Source organism: Artemia franciscana, chromosome 20 (genome assembly GCF_032884065.1).
Source record: "Artemia franciscana chromosome 20, ASM3288406v1, whole genome shotgun sequence".
NCBI lineage: Eukaryota > Metazoa > Arthropoda > Branchiopoda > Anostraca > Artemiidae > Artemia > Artemia franciscana.
This window is the reverse complement of record NC_088882.1, coordinates 21,036,236-21,057,057: the sequence shown is the minus strand read 5'-3', so window position 1 is coordinate 21,057,057 and position 20,822 is coordinate 21,036,236. Positions and strand designations below refer to the sequence as shown.

The window sequence follows — 20,822 nt, the reverse complement described above, 5'->3', positions numbered from 1 at the left end:
ATTGTATCGGTTGCTTAAAACATAAACTAATTCCCAGAAGTCTCAAAAATTTTAGTTCTTCAGTGTTGTAATTCTTAAAAAGGAGTTGTTTTATATATAGAATATGTACGGTTGCTTTTACGTTGTGTTGTGATAAGAGTAGCCCAGTATGTTTTACTTCCTTGATTTTTACACGGAAAAGTTCTTCTACGTACTGGTTTTATTTTTAATCCTTTTGTTTTTTGTTTTTTTAATTGTTATGGTTTAATTTTTTTTATTACTTGCGCTGAAGACGCCTAAAATATTCTTAAGATTGTTTTTCTTCTTTTGTTCACTCTTGGCTATCTTTTTTTAAGAAAAACTGAGTAAAGGGTGGGCAACTTCCCAGAGGGAAAAAATCACCACTAACAGCAAGGTCAAAAGCGAAGCATTATGGTAAAATTTGATTATATGTGTGCTAGGGCTGAATGCCTGAGCATCACTAGAGCAAAAGGATAAGTTGCATCATGAATGTGCAAGGGCTGAATGCCCATGAAGAGGACAATTTTGGCTACTTATATATTACTCACCGTTGTTTGGCCATGTTGATGACACTGACTATGACAGCAGACCAGCTATTTACTTTACTGGAAGACGACAAATTTATAAATGCTCTAAATGTCGAACATTTAGAGTACTCGACATTTTTTTTACAAAAAAAAAAAAAAAAAAAAAATATTAAGGCTCCATAGGAAAACCTTGAAGGTTTATCTCCTCTCCCATTACCCGGAAAACAAATCTGCCGGTGTCCGTGAAATCAAACAAAAACCCCTAATAATCTTACTTTAAAAATAACTAGTTAGTAGGTTTGTGCCAAAATAAAATGGTTATAGCACTAATTCATTTTTGACACCATTTTAACAAATGTAAATGAAGACAGAACATACAAATGACATGATAGATTTGACCGTTGTGCTGGATGAGCGCTTTAAGCACAGCCCTGTTCGGAACCATGTGTTCAGTCTATAATTACTTCACGCGCATTAGATAAAATCAAACATAGGCGTTAAATATGTAAACGACAATGAGTGATTTAGTGTCCAACACAAACTTTTATACTTTTTCGTGCTTAAGTGCTACATAAAAAGTGCCGTAAAAAGACGCCGTGACTGAAGAACAATAATTATCGCTTGAATTCAACTTTCAACACTGAGATTTCGAATAAATGAATAATCAACCCAAACTGATGAACGGCCAAAGCAACCCTGATAACCCCCAGACCCATCGGAACAAAATTTCAAGATAGGTCCCAGGGGCAAGGGCGACAAGTTATGCAAACGGACATGCTCACGGTTAGAGTTTCATCAGTGTCAGCACAGATATGTGGCAAAGTATCAGCGAAGTACTTTTTTTTCAGCCTGGGGAAGGGCCACAGGCCAACAAAAATTGAAAGTTTTTGTCTACTTTCCAAGAGTCCAAAGTAACTGGGGATATATTTTAGTAAATAGTGAAGTCGTCATTAAAATAAACGGAAATTAGCATTGCTACAAGAAAGACTACCGCCCCCTAATGGCTAGAATGCTATTTGCATTTTATGAAAATAAAACAGAATGCCGCAATTGACGTTTTACCAACTATATTTATCTATCGATCTTCTATACTTCTCAATTAAGTAGAGCTAAAAGAAAAAATGATGATGAAAACAAATCTCCTTTTAAAATAGTTAAAATAGTTGGTGTGACTGACGTTCACAAACAAATTTATTATAAAAGATTTTTGCTCTTTTCTTGAAAACTTCGACAGTGGTTTGATTTTCGTATTAGGCAGTATGATGAAGTGGAACTATTCTCACTATGTAGCATTCAGGGGGGTTTGAGAGAAGGGGGCGGGATCCAAGGTCCCATAGATTGAAAATCCACTTAAGAATCTGGTTTATCCACCTTTCTACCAAAATGTATCAATGAAGGTATCAAGGGCTATTTTCTCACTTGGGGATCTTTGTTTTTAAGGCTGCACCATCACGTCACCCTTTGATTTTCTTTACATTCCGACCGTTTTGGTTAAGAGAGTTATTTAGTTAGATCCAGTGCTACTTGGAAGGGTACCCGTTTCCCATGTGACGTGAAAAGGAAGTCCAGTTTCCCATATCGATTTGAGCATTTAAAAAGAACGATATAACTTAAAAGTCACGGTTGAATGAGCCCTTTTCCAACTTCCTACGGTTATCCCTACGAGTTTCCGAACTTGCTCCTACGAACCTGAGCTTAACTGGGCAAGGTAGATGTCTAAAACCACGACACACAACGCACAGACATTACATCATGTTGAGATCAGAGTCTTGGGAGGAATTTCAAGCTGCATGCTTGGGCAGCCCTCAGAGGGTCTCTTGGGCCTGTGCCCACTTCATCAACCCTCTAACAAACATAGACATACAATACGCCTTTCGACTATCTGATGTCACTTTCTATGTGAATTAACTTTGACTTTCAGTCTCAAGGTGTATGCTCCACGTGTAAGTTTTTCGTATGTTATTTTGGTACTTGTTAATTATTCTGAATCCACCCGAATAGTGAAGTACGGTTAATCCTAATAAAATATACCAAAAAAAACAATGAAAATATAATAACTTAGAAACAAAAATACGGAAATTACAACAAATAATTGCGGAAAGAAAACCATAAGCGATATGAAAATTTGGGCTGAGTGAATTGTTGCTAAAACTAATGAATCCTGCGATATAAGTATCTTGTACTATCGTCAAAAGCTATTATACTATACTCTTTCAAGCTTAAATGTGCCACACAGAACAAAAGCTTTAAGATTTTTTCATTGTCTTTTCTTTAGGTCAGGTTTTATTAGTTCCAGAATAGATAACACTTACCACAGATTGGGCCTTTGAGAAACCATACTGACTCATTTCACTGGGTGTTGGGCTGGAAGATCTACAGCTTTTTCTACTTCTGCTAATCTTCGAAGCAGGAAAATCCTTTATTTTTTCTGCTAACTCAACTAACTTCCTCCGATATTCACTCCCATCTGTCTTAGACATCACAACTGAAAATAGGCAGAAGCAATTAGAAAAGTCACTATCTTTTGAAAGAAAGCACAAAAAGAACAAAAATAGTCATGTTTTTATTTAGTACTACTTAATTCTAATTTCACTCTTTGCTTTTCTTTGAAAAAGAAAAGCAAATTTTCAAATTCTTTGAAAAAGAAAAGCAAAAATGACTTTCTCTTCGGAAAATCATTTTTGAAGTAATTGCAAATACGAACAGAAAACAACAGAAAACAACAGAAATAACGAACAGAAATTACTCCGTATATGAAATGGGTTGTCCCCTCCGCAATCCCTCGCTCTTTACGCTAAAGCTTTTAATTGTTTTAAAAAGTAGGATTGTGGCAAAGAGTCAAACTTTAGCGTAAAGAGCGAGGGATTGCGGAGGGGACAACCCATTTCATATACGGAGTAATTTCTGTTCGTTTTAAGTTTTAATGTCGCTCCTTACTTTCAGTTAAAAAAACTAGTTTTTTTTTTTATTTAATTGCAAATAAAGACAGAGGTGGCCACTCTTCTTTTACGTACTAAAGGCCAAATCTCTCGCTGACCCAAACTACAAAGGTCAACATATTTTTCAGTCATGTATGGTTTGAGGAATACAATGTGAGCTTAAGACATTTTAATGTGGTAAAAGCTATAGGTTGAAGTCGATCGACATGCCACTGAGAGAAAGACTTTCTTAATATACATCTTTCTCAGCAGGAGAAATCAGGTCTTTATTGAGTAGGCTTCAACTAAAATTTATTGTATCATGTTGACTAATGGTGAAATTACCATTGCTTTGAGCTCAGATCATGCTGAGAACTGAACGTAAATCATAGTCCTTTTCAAGTGAATTCAAAAAGAAACTCACCATTATGAATTAGCCTACTACGAAAAAAATGGCTGCAGTTATTAATTGTTTGTAGTATTAAATTTCAAAGCTTTTATTAGCGGTAAATATCAAAGGTACTGAGCCTATTTGTTTAAATTAGACAATTAATATATTTGGTTAAGATATTTTGCCAAAACATGTTCTATGATATAACTTGGGAATATTCTTTTTTTACTATTTTATTGATATAGAAATGTTCATTTCGGGTTGGTTTTATGAAAAAAAAATCAACAAACAAAGGGGTTACACTCCTTCTTTTGCGGTCTTCCCACCCATATTACTGATAAAAATGAAGCTCAAATTCCTGACACGCAATTAACCTTGGAATATGTTCTTCATTATTTGTTTTTAGACAGAATTCTGGAAAGAGCGAATTAATGTCAGCTTTTGAAATCAGAAACATGTATAATGACGCTTGATTGGGTAATGTGACTACCATAAGTCTCGTAATTGTTATCTTGTCGTATACAAAAAAAGAATAAATAAAAAAAAAAATATACTCTTGAAATCAAGACACTGGGATGGATTCAGGTTTAGAATCGGATCAATCAAAATCTTTAGTGATTTACGACCAATCGTTCTATGTGATGACACTGATGGGGGGAGGGGAAAAGAAGACATACCGCCAAGGTTGTATTCAGCGGGAGGAAGCACCGGCTTTGAATCCCCTCCCAAACATTTATCCGACTCGTAGAAAAGCAACTAAAATGCATATAAACTAATTTTCATTGCGTTCTTAGTGTTTGTCCTTTTTTGTAAAACGAGCCCCCTTCCCACCGAAAAAAAAAATCCCGGATACAACCTTTATTACAAGTGCTAGCCATGCAAAATATGATTTTCGTTTTTTGAAAAATGAAGGACTGTATACCTCCGGTTCAGGATTTTCAACGATAGATGATTCAACAGTGTAATTTGTAAATTCGATTTAGTTTAATTCCTTGAGAGGTTTCAGATTTGTTTCTGAAATTCCTGAAAATTAATTTTTGTAATTACATACTGCTGTCTCTTTGAGCCTGGACAAAAATTGGTGTTTTCAAGTCAGTGTGAAGTCCCGAGCAGTGCGGCGGGAGCACCACTTTAGTTTTGTCCTTTTTTCCCTCTGCCGCTGGTCCCAGTTATTTGCGAGCAAGTTGTAAGGGTCTGGTCTTTGCAGTTTTGCTAAGAGTTTGGAGCCCTGGTCGAATTGATGAATATAAAATTATACTCTAGAGAGCTATATCTAATTCTTGCTAGTGGCCAAAAAGAGTTTCGGATCATCAAAGTATATTCTTAGAATAATCTTGAGAAAACCTTAGAGAATTGCATGCTGTGGAATGGCCAATGGCATTAAAATCGATTTTGGAACTAAGAGGGATACATTTTCTAGGTACTCCTTTAGGTACTAAGACACTCCTTTGAAAAACTGATGAAAGTTCACTGCATTAGTCTTTTTAATATAAAAATTTCCAGATAGAGACAACCCATTTTGAAAATTGCGAGTTGCTGGCAACTTCTTTATCGTGATAGACGTCAGAAAAAAATAGATAATGAATCCGTGAAAACAGCTAAGTTTTGATTTGTCAAAAATCAAAAGCTCCACATTCGCTGCAACAACGAGCGAAAAACAGAAAATGCGCCGGTGGCTCCTCCCTCTCACGCTCCATTCAACACAGCGTTTAGCACAAAGGTAGGCATGCTCCACCTTTATGAACCAAAAATACGCAAGAACCTTCAATCTGTATGATCAGGAAGTCAAAGTGAGCAGTGACCCCTTTAACATTCCCATCTCTTTCCTCCTACTGCCAATTCTTTGCAGACAAATGGGCATGTTGCACCTTTTTTGGACCAGTATCATCCAAAGATTTTCAATGTGTATGACCGAAGGACCAAAGTGGGCGGGTGGTATCATTAACAGTCCCTCCCGCCAGCATATACTCTTTTAGTAAAAGGGCAGGTATTTTGCACCTTGTTTACACAGATATTCATTTGGTATCATTGGAGAACTTAAGTGGATTATAGGCTCCTCAAGAAACCTGGCCAACTCCGCAGCACTTTGGTAAGCATTCTCAACATTTTTAAACCAGAACAGTGCAGCAAATTTCAGTCTGTATGACTAGAGGACCAAGATAGACCTGCGATCCCTTCAACATTACCCGTACCATCCACCTTAGCAGAAAAGTAGATGCTACACTCTTTTTAAAACGTTAGAAGATGTTTCATCTGTATTAGTACAGCCGAAAACTTGACTCAGGGCCCCTTGAAGCCCTCTCCTCCCTACCAGCTTTTAGAAGGAAGGCAGCAACTTCTTTAAAGCTGAATTATGCCAGGATTTCCAACCCGTTCGCCTATAAAGACACAAAGAGAAACGTAAACACCACCAATAACCCCTACCCGGCCCTAGCTAGACCATTGTCTAGTAGAATAGGAGGCATTCAGTACCTTGTTTGAACCACAGTCACGCATTAATGAACCAAATTGGGGTGGTAATCTCTTAAACAGCCCCCGTGTCATTTTAATTCCAACCTCTTTAAGAAGAAAAGTGGGTATTAGACAGATTATATTCAGTTTGAAGCGAAATTATGCAAGACATTTCTTTTTGTATTGTTTTCGGCACAAAATTGGCCACTTGCCCCTCTAGCACTCCCTCCTATCATGAATTTTCAGCAGTAAGATAGGCAGACTTTTTTTCACCAATCGGCATGAAACTTATGGAGAAAGTACCCTCGGCCAGTAAGTCATGAAAATGAGGCCTACTCAAGGTATGTGCTCTTATCCACCCCAGAAAATCCTAAATTTTCTTGAGTTTCTAGGCATTTCTTTTTCAAATTATCAAATGATTTTAATTTATATTATTTTGATTTATTTAATTAATAACTTTAATATAGACACCACCCCCACCCCAAAAAAGAAAATTATTCGCTCTCCAAAAAAAATCTTGGGTGCGTCATTGGTGTGCTTGGAAAAATCACCATATTTACTAGAAACTTATGGAGCAGGTGATTTTGCCCATGGGGACAGAGCAGATTGATTTTCAAAGGACGTCCACCACTTCTGATCCTAACCTACCTTCTCCACTAAATTGTCCAAATTCATTAAATATTTGGAAGGAGGGTACCAGAAGCCAAGGAAACCATCATTGAAGCATAATCATAACGTTAATATTAATGGTAAACACTTGTAATAATCACAACAACGAAAGTTGATCAGTCCAAAACTCGTGCCTGGGGCCTTGGGAGTGCCACTAATAAAATTTAAAAAAGGTGTGATGTATAGCTCATTAAGCATGGTAAAGAAGAAAGCCCACCTTTTAAAATAATGGTACATTAAAGACCACACTTATCAATATTTAAGAAACAAAATCGGACACGGAGCGGGTATTCAATGCAGTAATGACCAATTATTATCCTTTTCCCGAGGCCGTATGAATCTATCAATTCTGAACTAAATATGTACACTTTTAAAGTTAGGTATGGTTTATATATATATATATATATATATATATATATATATATATATATATATATATATATATATATATATGGGTAGTTCATAGAAATCCATAATATACAAGAGTAGCAACTAAAATTAATTTCTGGTGACAATTAATATTATAAATGGAACGAATTATATTGCAAACATTAGATGATTGGTGCTGCTCAGTATTACAATACTCATTAACTTCATCCTGAGGACGTACAACTTCATAGGTGGCATCCAGTTGGATGAGAGTCGTACTTTATTTGATGCAGACTTCGCAGACGATATAACGGCCTTTTCTTACTTAAGAGAGGAGCTTCAGTACAATATTAAATAAAAAAAAAAAACAAGTTTCTTGATCTGAAGTAAGGAGCGACATTAAAACTTAAAACGAACAGAAATTATTCCGTATATGAAAGGGGCTGTCCCCTCCTCAACGCCTCGGTCTTTACGCTAAAGTTTAATTCTTTGTCAAAACTCTACTTCTTAGTGTAATACAACCTTTAAATTAAAGAGCAGGGTGCTGAGGAGGGAACAGCCCATTTCATTTATAGAATAATTTCTGTTCATTTTATGTTTTAATGTCGCTCCTTACCAGACACGTATGCAGGAATTTTTTTCGGGGGGGGGGACCAGAACCTTCGAAACAGCAGACATAAAGTAGCACTTTTTTTATTTAGTAATGCAAAAAGCACGTATATTGGAAAATACAGATTAACTTTAATCTGTAATATTGTAGCGGATGGGGGGAAGAAGACTGAAGCCTCAAAAGTACGTTTTAGGCTCAGGTTATGTTCATAGCGATTTAGAACCAGTGTTTAATCTATTATATCCCACTGAAAGGGAAATTTTAGGGTTAACAGTGCAATACGGGTGCTGTTTGGGGGGTAGTTCTTCCATTGCAACAAGAGCTAAGAGCTCATATGGCACTTATGACAAGGCAAGAAGAGCTAAGCGGCAAGAGCTCATATGGTATGAGCTCTAATAAAATTCTAAGAATCAACAGATTGATTTAAAAGGAAAATCAGAGGCTTGATGCCGGCCAGGATTTAAAATAAGAGCTCTGAGTCACGATGTCCTTCTAAACATCAAAATTCATTAAGATCCGATCACCCACTCGTAAGTTATCAATACCTAATTTTTTTCAGTTTTTCCTCTCCCTTTAGCCCCCCGGATGGTCGAATCTGGGAAAACGACTTTATCAAGTCAATTTGTGCAGCTCCCTGACACGCCTACCAATTTTCATCGTTCTAGCACGTCCAGAAGCACCAAACTCGCCAAATCACTGAACCCCTCCTCCCAACTCCCCCAAAGAGAGCGAATCCAGTACGGTTACGTCAGTCACGTATCAAGGACATTTGCTTATTCTATCCACCAAAGCGTCATCCCGATTCCTCCACTCCAAGTGTTTTCCAAGATTTCTCACTCCAACTCCCCCCAATGTCAAAAGATCTGGTTGGGATTTGAAACAAGAGCTCTGAGACAGGAATTCCTTCTATATATCAAATTTCATTGAGATCCGATCACCTATTCGTAAGATAAAAATACCCCAATTTTCACATTTTCCAAGAATTCCGGTTTCCCCCTCCAACTCCCCCCAGTGTCACAGGATCTGGTTGGAATTTAAAATTAGAGCTTTAAAGCACAAGATCCTTCTAAATATCAAATTTCATTAAGATCTGGTCACCCTTTCGTAAGTTACAAATACCTGATTTTTCCAAATTACCTCCCCCCCCCAACTACAGCAAAGAGAGCAGATCCGGTCCGGTCATGTCAGTCACGTATCTTAGACAGGTTTTTATTCTTCCCATCCAGTTTCATCCTGATCCCTCCGCTCTAAGTATTTTCTAAGATTTCCGGTCCCCCCTAACTGCCCCCCAATGAAGCTGGATCCGGTTGAGATTTAAAATAAGAGATCTGAGTTACGAGGTCCTTCTAAATATGAAGTTTTATGAAAATCTGAACACTCCTTAGTAAGTTAAAAATACGTCATTTTTTCAGAATTAATCCCCCCCCCCCAATAGAGCGGATCTGTTCCAATTATGTAAATCACGTATCTAAGACTTCTGCTTATTTCTCCCACCAAGTTTCATCCCGATCTCTCCAATCTAAGCGTTTTCCATGATTTTAGGTTTTCCCCCCCTCCAAACTCCCCCCAATGTCACCAGATCCTGTCAGGATTTTAAATAAGAGCTTTGAGACACGATATCCTTCTAAATATCAACTTTCATTGAGATCTGATCACCCATTCGTAAGTTGAGAATACCTCATTTTTCTAATTTTTCAGAATTACCCCCCCCCCCTCCAACTACTCCAAAGAGAGCGGATCCGTTCCGGTTATGTCAATCATGTATCTAGGACTTGTGCTTATTTTTCCCAGTCTAAGTGTTTTCCAAGATTTTAGGTTCCCCCCTCCCAACTCCCCCCAATGTCACCAGATCCGGTCGAGATTTAAAACAACAGCTCTGAGACACGATATCCTTCCAAACATCAAATTTCATTAAGATCTGATTAACCGTTCGTAAGTTAAAAATACTTCATTTTTTCTTTTTACGCCAGCCAGATTTCATCGTCCTAGCTTACCTGGAAGTGCCTAAAGTAGCAAAAACGGGACCGACAGACTGACAGACCGACAGAATTTGCGATTGCTATAGGTCACTTGGTTAATATCAAGTGCCATAAAAACATAGATTTTAATGAAAAACGATAGTTACCAAAATTGATCCATTAAAAACTGTACTTTATCCTGAAAAGGGGGGGGGGATAAACGCCCTAATATCAAGGATAATTCTATTTTGCTGTGGAAAGCACTCTCTTTACAAAAAAAAAAATAAAAAAATAACAGTACAATTGCTAATTACTTCAAAGAGGGTAAAAAGTTAGACAGAAAATGGGTTAGTAATTGGGCAGTGAATTGACTGGATAATTGCATGCTGTAAAATCCCCCAAACAAGGCTTCAAACATGTATCTAGATTCTTAATAAATGTCCTACTTTTGCCAGAAATCCCAAGAAACCATGAGGAAATTACACATTTCACAAAATTTCGGGGGGGGAGCGGGCCCGAAGGCCCTCCCCTGCGTACGTGCCAGCTCCTTACTTTCAGTTTTAAAAAAAGTTGTTTTTTAATTTAATTTCTGAACGTTTTTCAACTAATACATATTCAAATTTGGCTCCCCGTACATGACAAATTAAAACAAAATTTTCATATTAATTATTCCGTATATGAAGGGTTTCCCCCTCCTCAATAAAGTTTGATTCTTTGTCAAAACTCTACTTCTTAGTGTAATAAAACCTTTAAATTAAAGAGCGGGGCGCTGAGGAGGGAACAGCCCCTTTCATATATAGAATAATTTCTGTTCATTTTATGTTTTAATGTCGCTCCTTACTTTCAGTTTTAAAAAAAGTTGTTTTTTAATTTAATTTCTGAACGTTTTTCAACTAATACAGATTCAAATTTGGCTCCTCGTACATGACAAATTAAAACAAAATTTTTATATTAATTATTTCGTATATGAAGGGTTTCCCCCTCCTCAATACCTTGCTCTATAGGCTAAAGCTTTTAGCACTTTTAAAAAAGCTTACTATTCTAATTAAACGACCCCTGCATTTCAGTAGCCGTTCTCAAAAAATTGAAACAAACAGTAAAACTTTAGCGTAAAGAGCAAGGTATTGAGGAAAACCCTTCATATACGGAAATATTTCTGTTCATTTTGAGTTTTAATGTTGTTCCTTACTTTCAGTTAGAAAAAACTTATTTATTTTTTATTTAATTTATATTCGTTTCCTCAAATAATGCAGGAAAATCTGACTTATCCTCCATGAAATATACTTCATGAAAAAAAACTTCACCAAGAAAATTTCAACTTTAGTTCAACTATACTGAACAAAATGGCTATCTAAAAATTTTGATCAGATAACTTTGAGAAATAAATAGAAGTGGGAGGACGGACAGTTGCCCTCCATTTTTTGTCACTTGAAAAGGGCACTAGAACTCTTTATTTTGGTTCGAATGCGCCCTCTCCCGACCTTGTAGGACCTCATTTCAATACAATCACCCCTGGAAAAAAAAATCAATAAACACGCATCCATCATCTGTCATCTGGCAAAAATGGCAAAATTCCACATTTTTATATATGGGAGCTTGGACCTTCTACAGTAGGGTTCTCAGGTATGCTGAATCTGATTGTGAGATTTCCATAAAGATTTCCTGAATTTTAGGGGGTTTTCCCCCCTATTCTGAAAATCAGACAAATTTCCTCAGGTACACTAAACTTGATGAATCCTATATATTTGGGATCAGGATAATAAGTTGATTCTTTTGATGTACCTATTGATATCAAAACTCCGTCTTTTATAGTTTCGCTTACTATTGAGCCGAGTCGCTCCTTATTTACATTTCGTTACAACGAGCTCTGGATAATGGAGATAAATGAGCTTTCGAAAGTATGTGAACGAATAGGTTTCGCAATAAGCACGCAAAAGACAAAAATCCTGCGCGATAACGTGAATAAGCTACCTGCTGAGCCGCTGACAGTTAAAACAAAGGGAATTGAAGAGGTAGAGATGTTTAGACATGTTAAGAGTCGTGAGCACCGATGGAAGCCCTGAGTATGAAATTCCCACACGTATCGCATGCGCAGTAAGCACCTTTGATATGTTAAGAAACGTTTGGAGAAGTGCCATTTTCTCTCAGAAGCTAAAATTGAGGCTTTTCAATACTAATGTCCTGTCAGTACTAATGTATTGTTCTGAAAGCTGGGCGCTGACAAAACAGCTAGAGAAAAGAATTCAAAGTTTTGAAATAACTATCTTTTACAGATTCTCGGAAACAACTCGACGGACAAAATATCCAACTCATTCATTAGAGAGAAGACTAAACAGCAACTCGTTTTTGATAAAGTCATAAGCATTCGTTGGCGATATTGGGGTCACATGGTTAGAATGGGCAGCAATCGCCTACATCATGATGTTGGTGTTGGACTCCTCCAGGAGTTCGACGGCGCGGACTACAGAAGGCTACACTTGAACGATGGCTAGAAAAAGACGCCGCGTTCTCAAAACCATCCCTTGATGAACTTTGGAAGAAGAAGCTGGAGAGGTCATCGTGGAGAGGCATCGTTGCCGCCTTATGCGCAAACGGGTGTGGGAAGTTCTAAGTAGAGTAAGTAAGTTAAGCTCATGAGAGGCAACGCAGTAGCGCTACCAATAGTAAAGGGTCATAAGAGTCCATTGTATTATAATTTTTTTCCCCAGAGACACTTCATATGGAAGGGGAGCTAGTATAAAATTTGGAGGGGCTCATTTAATTGGAAATTGAAAGTCCTAATATCCTTTTTAAGAGTCAAAAAGGATCGGAGGGCAACCAGCCCCCCTTCCAAGCCTTTCCCTCCAAATGCATCTGCTGAAAATTTGAAATTGTCATTTTGTTCAAAATAGTACAAAGGTCTAATAACTATCTTTCCGGGTTAACAATACTCCCATATCCCCCGGGCAAGGGCTACAAGTTATTCAAGCTGCCTATTGTCAACATATAAGTCAACATATATATTGTCAACATATTGTCAACAACATATATCTAATTGGGCTTAGGGTATTAAGCTAATACTTTAAGGAAACTTTAAGAGGGATGCCGAACACAACCAATCAATGTACTTGTCGGTTGTCAAAAGGAAACATCAACAATATTTAAGGAACGGCTGAGGTGTTACTAAGTTGAAGTGAACAAGGGGAAGAGAGGGGACAGCCCCATCGTTTGCGGGGTAATTTCAGTCCGTTTAAATTTTTGATGTTTCTCTTTACTTTCAGTTGAAAAAAACTATTTTTTATTTATTTAATTAGGGGTATTAAAACGGAAGATATCACATGAAGGCAAAACTTACTCACGGTACTTGTCGGTGATTGGAAACGCATTCAAGAATTACGCTCTGTAAGACAAAACCTGTTTGCCTGTGTTCAGTTTTCAATGCATAGTAAAAAAAAGGATACTGTCTAGCCATGAGTGTTGAACTGAAGATTTGGGATTTGACAAGGACTGAAAAAGAGGTGATTAAATTTTTCCAGAACAATAATCTAACTTAATTTTTAGTTCCCATTTTTCTGTTAATAAAGTATTGTATTTTCATCATATTTTGGTATATTTCATTAGGATTAACTATAAGGGAAACTGATTTTTGTTTTACAATACACAGCGTAATTCTTGAGTGTGTTTACAGTAATCGACAGGTACCTTACTAAATTTTTTTATGTTTTTGTTATTCCAAAAGTTTAGGGATAATAGGGATTTCACTTGCCGAGTCGAACTGGTCGGTAGTAAAAAACATTTCCGACGCGTTAACAAATTGCTACGGATAATTTTGCAATTTTACTGACTACAGTACCCAGTAGGCTACCTCTGACGTTCCTACATAGCCCACCTATGGGGTACAATCTTAAAAAACGTAGATTTTTTTGATGCCAGACATAGACCACCGAAATATAAACCATCGCATCGTAACTATGATATAAAAGCCGGCATTTTCCTACAATTATAGTACCCAAACATTTCGTGTATGGCCCACAAAGCAATTTCCGTTTGTTGTAAAAAGACGGCTTCTGTGAAGAGGAAATGTGAATAATCTGATGGACAACACAGGATAATTGTAATGGATTAGCAGGCAAGCTAAAAATGCCTTTGTGTGGTTACTAGTGATGAAGAACAGGAAGTTCATTCTGGAGAAAAATCGTCGCCTTTTCGAGCAAGTTTAACTGATCAAACAATTCGTGGCAGTAAACTGCCAGAAGGAGCAATTCGGCTTAACAGTAGACGACAGTAAAACAAAAAGGATTCTGGAAACAAAACTTGTATCAAAAACTTCGACTTTCCATGGTGATTCCAAATCCATATATATAAAAATAAGTTGTTTGTCTGTTTGTCCACTGACGTCATTATAAGGATTGAGCTGTATGTCGTCATGAAGTTAGTCATCATATACAAATTCAAAAACGAATGTATTCAAGCCGAAGTAGCTGAGTTGGTAAAGCGTTATGTTCCAGGTTCTAGGTCCGAGATGTTCCAGGTTCGAACCTTGGCTTTAGCATTAATACAAAAAAAGAAAAAAAACTAAAAAAGGTAGAAACTACAAAAAAAAACTAAAAAGAGTAAACTAAAAAACCAAAAAAGCTAAAAAAACCTAAAAAACTAAAAAAAAGGTAAAAAACTAAAAACTAAAAAAGAAAAAAAACTAAAAAAAAACTAAAAAAAGGTAAAAACTACAAAAAAAATAAAAAGAAAAAAAATAAAAACTAAAAAAACTAAAAAAAAGGAAAAAACTGAAAAATAAAGGAGAAAAAGAAAACTAAAAACCGGGACACAGGGAATATAAATGACGACCGGGACACTCAAAGAGAAATTACAGACTGGAACACTGGGACACAAATGACGACCGGGATACTGGGAATATAAATGACGACCGGGACACAGGGACACAACTACAAGGGGGACGCCGGGGGCACAGGGGGATATATAAATGACGACGGGGACACGGGGAATGTTCGATTAGCAATCACCATCAACAAAGCTCAAGGGCAATCATTAGAATAATGAGGTATAGATCTGAATACGGATTGTTTTTCCCATGGACAATTTTATGTTCCATGTTCAAGAGTCGGTAAACCTGACAATCTATTTATATGCACAGACAATAGGACATCGAAGAATGTTGTATATTTGCAAGTTTTACGTAGTTAAAAACATATATAGATATCTATCTATATTCACAGGTGGGACACAGGGACACAACTAAAATGGCGCGTAACAACTTCCGTGCACGGGGGGCCTTGGGGGGAGGGGGCGCGAAGTGCCCCCACCAACTAGGTGTTGGAGTGGCGCGAATGATGGCGTGGCGGTGTTGGAAGAATGTTGTATATTTGCAAGTTTTATGTAGTTAAAAACATATATATATATATATATATATATATATATATATATATATATATATATATATATATATATATATATATATATATATATATATATATATCTATATTCACAGGTGGGACACAGGGACACAACTACAATGGCGCGTAACAACTTACGCGCACAGGGGGCCTTGGGGGGGAGGGGGCGCGAAGCGCCCCCTCCAACTAGGTGTTGGAGTGGCGCGAAGCGTCACCCCAACAGCTAGTACCATATAAAATTCACCAATTTTAAAGTTAACCATCAAAAGCCACGGGTCTATATATATATATATATATATATATATATATATATATATATATATATATATATATATATATATATATATATATATATATATATATAAATATATATATATATATATATATATATATATATATATATATATATATATATATATATATATATATATATATATATATATATATATATATATATATATATATATAAATGTATATATATATATATATATATATATATATATATATATATATATATATGTATGTATATATATATATATATATATATATATATATATATATATATATATATATGTATATATATATATATATATATATATATATATATATATATATATATATATATATATATATATATATATATATATATATATTATATGGTACTTGTCTGTTAAACGGACCGCACTCAAGAAGTGAAGTTAGGTTAATGCTAATGAAATATGCCAAAGACATGGTTGTTAATATAATACTTGTTTATTTTTCATTGTTTTCTTATAATAATGCTAGAGAATCCTGCGCCCTTGTCATTAAATTTTTATTCCCCCATGACAGATTCCTCCCAGGAAAGATCCTCCAACATAGCCCCCTCTCCTCAGCCCCACCCCCAAACAAAATAAAATCCCCCTAAAGTATTTTTAGAACCCCTCATATGCGTAATAATCTCTGTCCGTTTAGGTTTCAATGCTACTCTTTACTTTCAATTGAAAAAAATTTCCATGTTTATTTTTTCATTGTTTTTTTTATAGTAATTTTATAAAATCCTGCGCCCTTTTCATTTAATTTCTGTTCCCCCATGACATATTTCTCCAAGGAAAGATCCTCCCACATAGCCCCCTTTCCTCAACCCCAGCCCAAAACCAAAAAAAAATCCCCTGAAAACGTCTGTACACTTCCCAATAACCATTACTATATGTAAACACTGGTCAAAGTTTGTAACTTGCAGCCCCTCCCCCAGGGATTGAGGGGGAGTAAGTCATCCTCAAAGACATAGTTATTATGGTTTTCGACTATGCTGAACAAAATGGATATCTCAAAATTTTGATCGTTGACTTTGGGAAAAAATGAGCGTGGGAGGGGGCCTAGATGCCTTCCCATTTTTTGGTCACTTAAAAAGGGCACTAGAACTTTTCATTTCCGTTAGAATGAGCCCTCTTGCGACATTCTAGGACCACTTGGTCGATACGACGACCCCTGGGAAAAAAAAAACAAAGAAACAAACAAACAAACAAATAAACATGCACCCGTGATTTGTCTTCTGGCAAAAAATACAAAATTCCACATTTTTGTAGATAGGAGCTTGAAACTTCTACAGTAGGATTCTCTGATACGCTGAATCTGATGGTGTCATTTTCGTTAAGATCCTACGACTTTTAGTGGGTGTTTCCCCCTATTTTCCTAAATAAGGCAAATTTTCTCAGGCTCGTAACTTTTGATGGGTAAGACTAAACTTGATGAAACTTATATATTTAAAATCAGCATTAAAATGCGATTCTTTGGATGTAGCTATTGATATCAAAATTCAATTTTTTAGAGTTTTGGTTACTATTGAGCCGGGTCGCTCCTTACTACAGATCGTTACCACGAACTGTTTGATACTTAATAAAAATATAGGCTATATACATCGTAGTTTTCTCATTCAAAATAAGCATATCATAACCGATGGAAGATCGGAAACGCTATTAAAAACAAACTTTTTTTTTTCATATGAAATTGAAAAGCGATATCATAACCTAAAAGAAATGAAATTATTTGTATGTGAGGGGGCCTTCATCTTCTTAGACCCGCGTTTTTTGTGCTAAATTTTAACTCTTTGTTCTAATTCTTTAAGAAGAACTATTCAAACACAGGAGTGGTTAAAATTGGATAAGAGTTGTTTTTAAAATCCTATAAAACACTACTGTAAATGGCTGGGATTTGAGGTGGGGCTTCCCCTTGATATGCAGAATCATTTCTGTTGGCTGTTGAGTGTTAATATCGCTCTTTTCTTTTATATAAGAAATAACTGTTTTTTCTTTTTAATTAATAGCGTTTTATATTCAAATTATCAAATAAAAACTGTTTTTTATCATTTGTCCCTATTGCATTTTTTTTATTATTGCTCCTCCCCTCCCCCTGAAAATATTCCTGCGTACCTGTTTGGATAAGGGGCACTAAATTATTTAGTGATTTAAAGCGTAAACTTTTTAACCAAATACTTCAAAATACCACATAAAATTCGAAATTTTGTCAGGAAACAACAGTAAATCACCTAAAAAGGACTGAGCGAAACAAGGAAAACAAAAAACCTATATCCTTCTTTTTGTTTAAAATTTATCTGAGCCGTCTGTTAACTTTTCCCTCACGTTCTGGTATAATGTGGGTACAAAAATACCATCATAAAATATTCGCCCGTCATAAGAATACCTGTTTCTGTCAAATTGTGTATTATTTATATGGGTCTGGATAGGGTCTTCGTTAAAAAGGCTACAACTGCTATACAAAGCGAAGGAAGTAGTAAACGGTTACCTGAATTAAGCAGACTAAACTAGTTTTTTTTAACTGAAAGTAAGGAGCGACATTAAGACTTGTAACGAACAGAAATTACTCCATGTATGAAAGAGGTTGTTCCCTTCTTAACGCCCCGCTCTTTACGCTAAAGTTTGACTCTTTCCCTCAATTCTACTTTATTAAACAGTAAAAAACTTTAGCGTAAAGAGCGGGGCGTTGAGAGGGGAACAGCCCCTTTCATACACGGAGTAATTTCTGTTCGTTTTAAGTCTTAATGTCGCGCCTTACTTTCAGTTAAAAAAAAACTAGTTTTTTTTATTTAATTTCTGAACGTTTTTGAATTAATGCATGTTTGATTTTGGCTCTCCGCACATAAATTATTAAATGAAATTTGCATATTAATTCTTTTTTTGGCTAAATGGCTCTCTCTTAGTTTTGATCAGACGATTTTGAGAAAAAAGGGGTGGGGGAGGAGGCCTAGTTGCCCTCCGATTTTTTGGTTACTTGAAAAGGCAACTAGAACTTTTAATTTTTAACGAACGTTTTTATTAGTAAATAATATGTAACTGTAAAAAATATTTATTAGCAAAAAATATGCTTACATATTCAGTTGAATATGTAAAAAATATTCAACTGAAAGTACTATTACTTTCAGTTGAAAAAACTTTTCATATTTATTTTTTCATTATTTTTTTTCTAATAATGCTAGAAAATCCTGTACCCCCATCATTGAATTTCTCTTCCCCCGTGACATATTCCTCAAAGGAAAGATCCTCCCATATAGCCCCCTCCCCTCACCCCCCCCCAAACCAAAATAAACCCCTTGAAAAACATCATTACACTTCCCAATAACCATTGCTGTATGTAAACACTGGTCAAAGTTTGTAACTTGCAGCCCCTCCCATGGGGATTGTGGGGGGGAGGGTAAGTCATCCCAAAGACGTAGTTCTTATGGTTTTCGACTATGTTGAACAAAATGGCTATCTCAAAATTTTGATCCGTTGATTTTGGGGAAAAATGAGCGTGGGAGGGGGCCTAGGTGCCCTCCAATTTTTTGGTCACTTAAAAAGGGCACTAGAACTTTTCATTTCCGTTAGAATGAGCCCTCTTGCGACATTCTAGGACCACTTTGTCGATACGATGACCCCTGGGGAAAAGAAAAAGAAAAAAGAAGAAAAAAAAAAACCAAATAAACACGCACTCGTGATCGGTCTTCTGGTAAAAAATACGAAGTTCCACATTTTTGTAGATAGCACCTTGAAACTTTTACAGTAGAGTTTTCTGATACGCTGAATTCGATGGTGTGACTTTCGTTAAGATTCTATGACTTTTAGGGGGGGGGTCCCCTATTTTCCAAAATAAGGCAAATTTTCTCAGGCTCGTAGCTTTTGATGACAAAGACTAAATTTGATGAAACTTATATATTTAAAATCAGCATAAAAATCCGATTCTTTTGATGTATCTTTTAGTATCAAAATTCCGCTTTTAGAGTTTCGTTTACTATTGAGGCGGGTCGCTCCTTACTACAGTTAGTTACCACGAACTGTTTGATTTTGGGGGGATTGTTATGCGGGAGGATCTTTCCATGGAGGAATTTTTCATGGGGAAAAGAATTTTCCATGAAGGGAGCGCCAGATTTCCCAGCATTATTAAAAAAAACGATCAGAAATAAAATAAAAAACAAGTTTTTTCAACTGAAAGTAAGGAGCAACATCAAAACTTAAAACGAACAGAAATGATTACGTATACGAGGGGGTTCGCCCCCTCGTCAATACCTCGCTCTTTCCGCTAACATTTCTTAGTATTTTCAAAAGAACTATTTATTCTAATAAAACGGCCTTTGTGATTCAGGTGTCAGTCATTCTTAAAGAATTAGAACAAAATTCCAACTTTAGCGTAAAGAGTAAGGTATTGACGAGGGGTCAAACCCCCTCATATACGTAACAATTTCTGTTCGTTTTAAATTTTAATGTTGCTCCTTACTTTCAGTTTTAAAAAACTTTCTTTTTTTTAATAGCCCTAGAAAGCGGGATTGAACCATATTTTTCGTGCAGCTCACTGTTCGAGATACGGTCAGTCAGTCGGATACCCGAAACAATCCGTGGGCAATTTGTTGGAAAACATCTAGCAAATCATCCTCTGTTTTTCGGGGCGCCCACGATTCTTACGATAATGCATTTTACTGTATTATACTTTACTGTATTTATACTTAGCCCAAAGACTCATTGGCATGTAAAGAAGGGGGAAGACAAACGAGTCAATTACTCAGAGAAGAAAAAACAAAAAATTAAAATAATCATTTACTCACAGAGAGAAGAGCAAAAAGGTGAAGAAAAGAAATATAAATAAAATAAAAACTACAAAAAAATAATAATAAATATATAAGACAAATAGAGAAATAAATAGATAAAAATACCTTCTAAGAAGCCAAAGAGTTTAACATTTTTTTGAAGAAACCGAATGAGTGGCACCTTCAAGCTGATTCAGGCAACTTATTCCATTTAATATGACTCGCAATTAAAGGATTAAAATCTGCTACACAAGGAGTAAAAGTAACTTGAGTATGATTTTTTGTATTGCAGATATTATAATTGTTCTGATCAGAGGTAAAAGATGGCGGAACACTTAGGGGCCGGGGGAGGTCACCATAAAGCTGAGGAAAAGTAAAACATGCACAGGAAAGAATATACAGTGACTCTAGATCAAGTAATGGGATAACTCAAGAACGATTAGTTTCCTGAATACGGTTTCTAGCTTCACTGTAAAGCTTAGA

The 20,822-nt window shown here is 36.0% G+C and overlaps 1 protein-coding gene across 5 annotated transcripts in view; it reads right to left on the bottom strand.

The window, feature by feature from the left end:
• Positions 1–20,822, bottom strand: part of LOC136039882 (uncharacterized) — a 98,068-nt gene that overhangs the window by 53,238 nt on the left and 24,008 nt on the right. For all 5 annotated transcript variants that reach the window (XM_065723845.1, XM_065723843.1, XM_065723842.1 and 2 more), the window contains exon 2: positions 2,840–3,012. In XM_065723845.1, coding sequence (XP_065579917.1) covers positions 2,840–3,007 — 168 coding nt within the window. In that variant the 5' untranslated portion in view covers positions 3,008–3,012. The remainder of the gene's footprint in view (positions 1–2,839; positions 3,013–20,822) is intronic.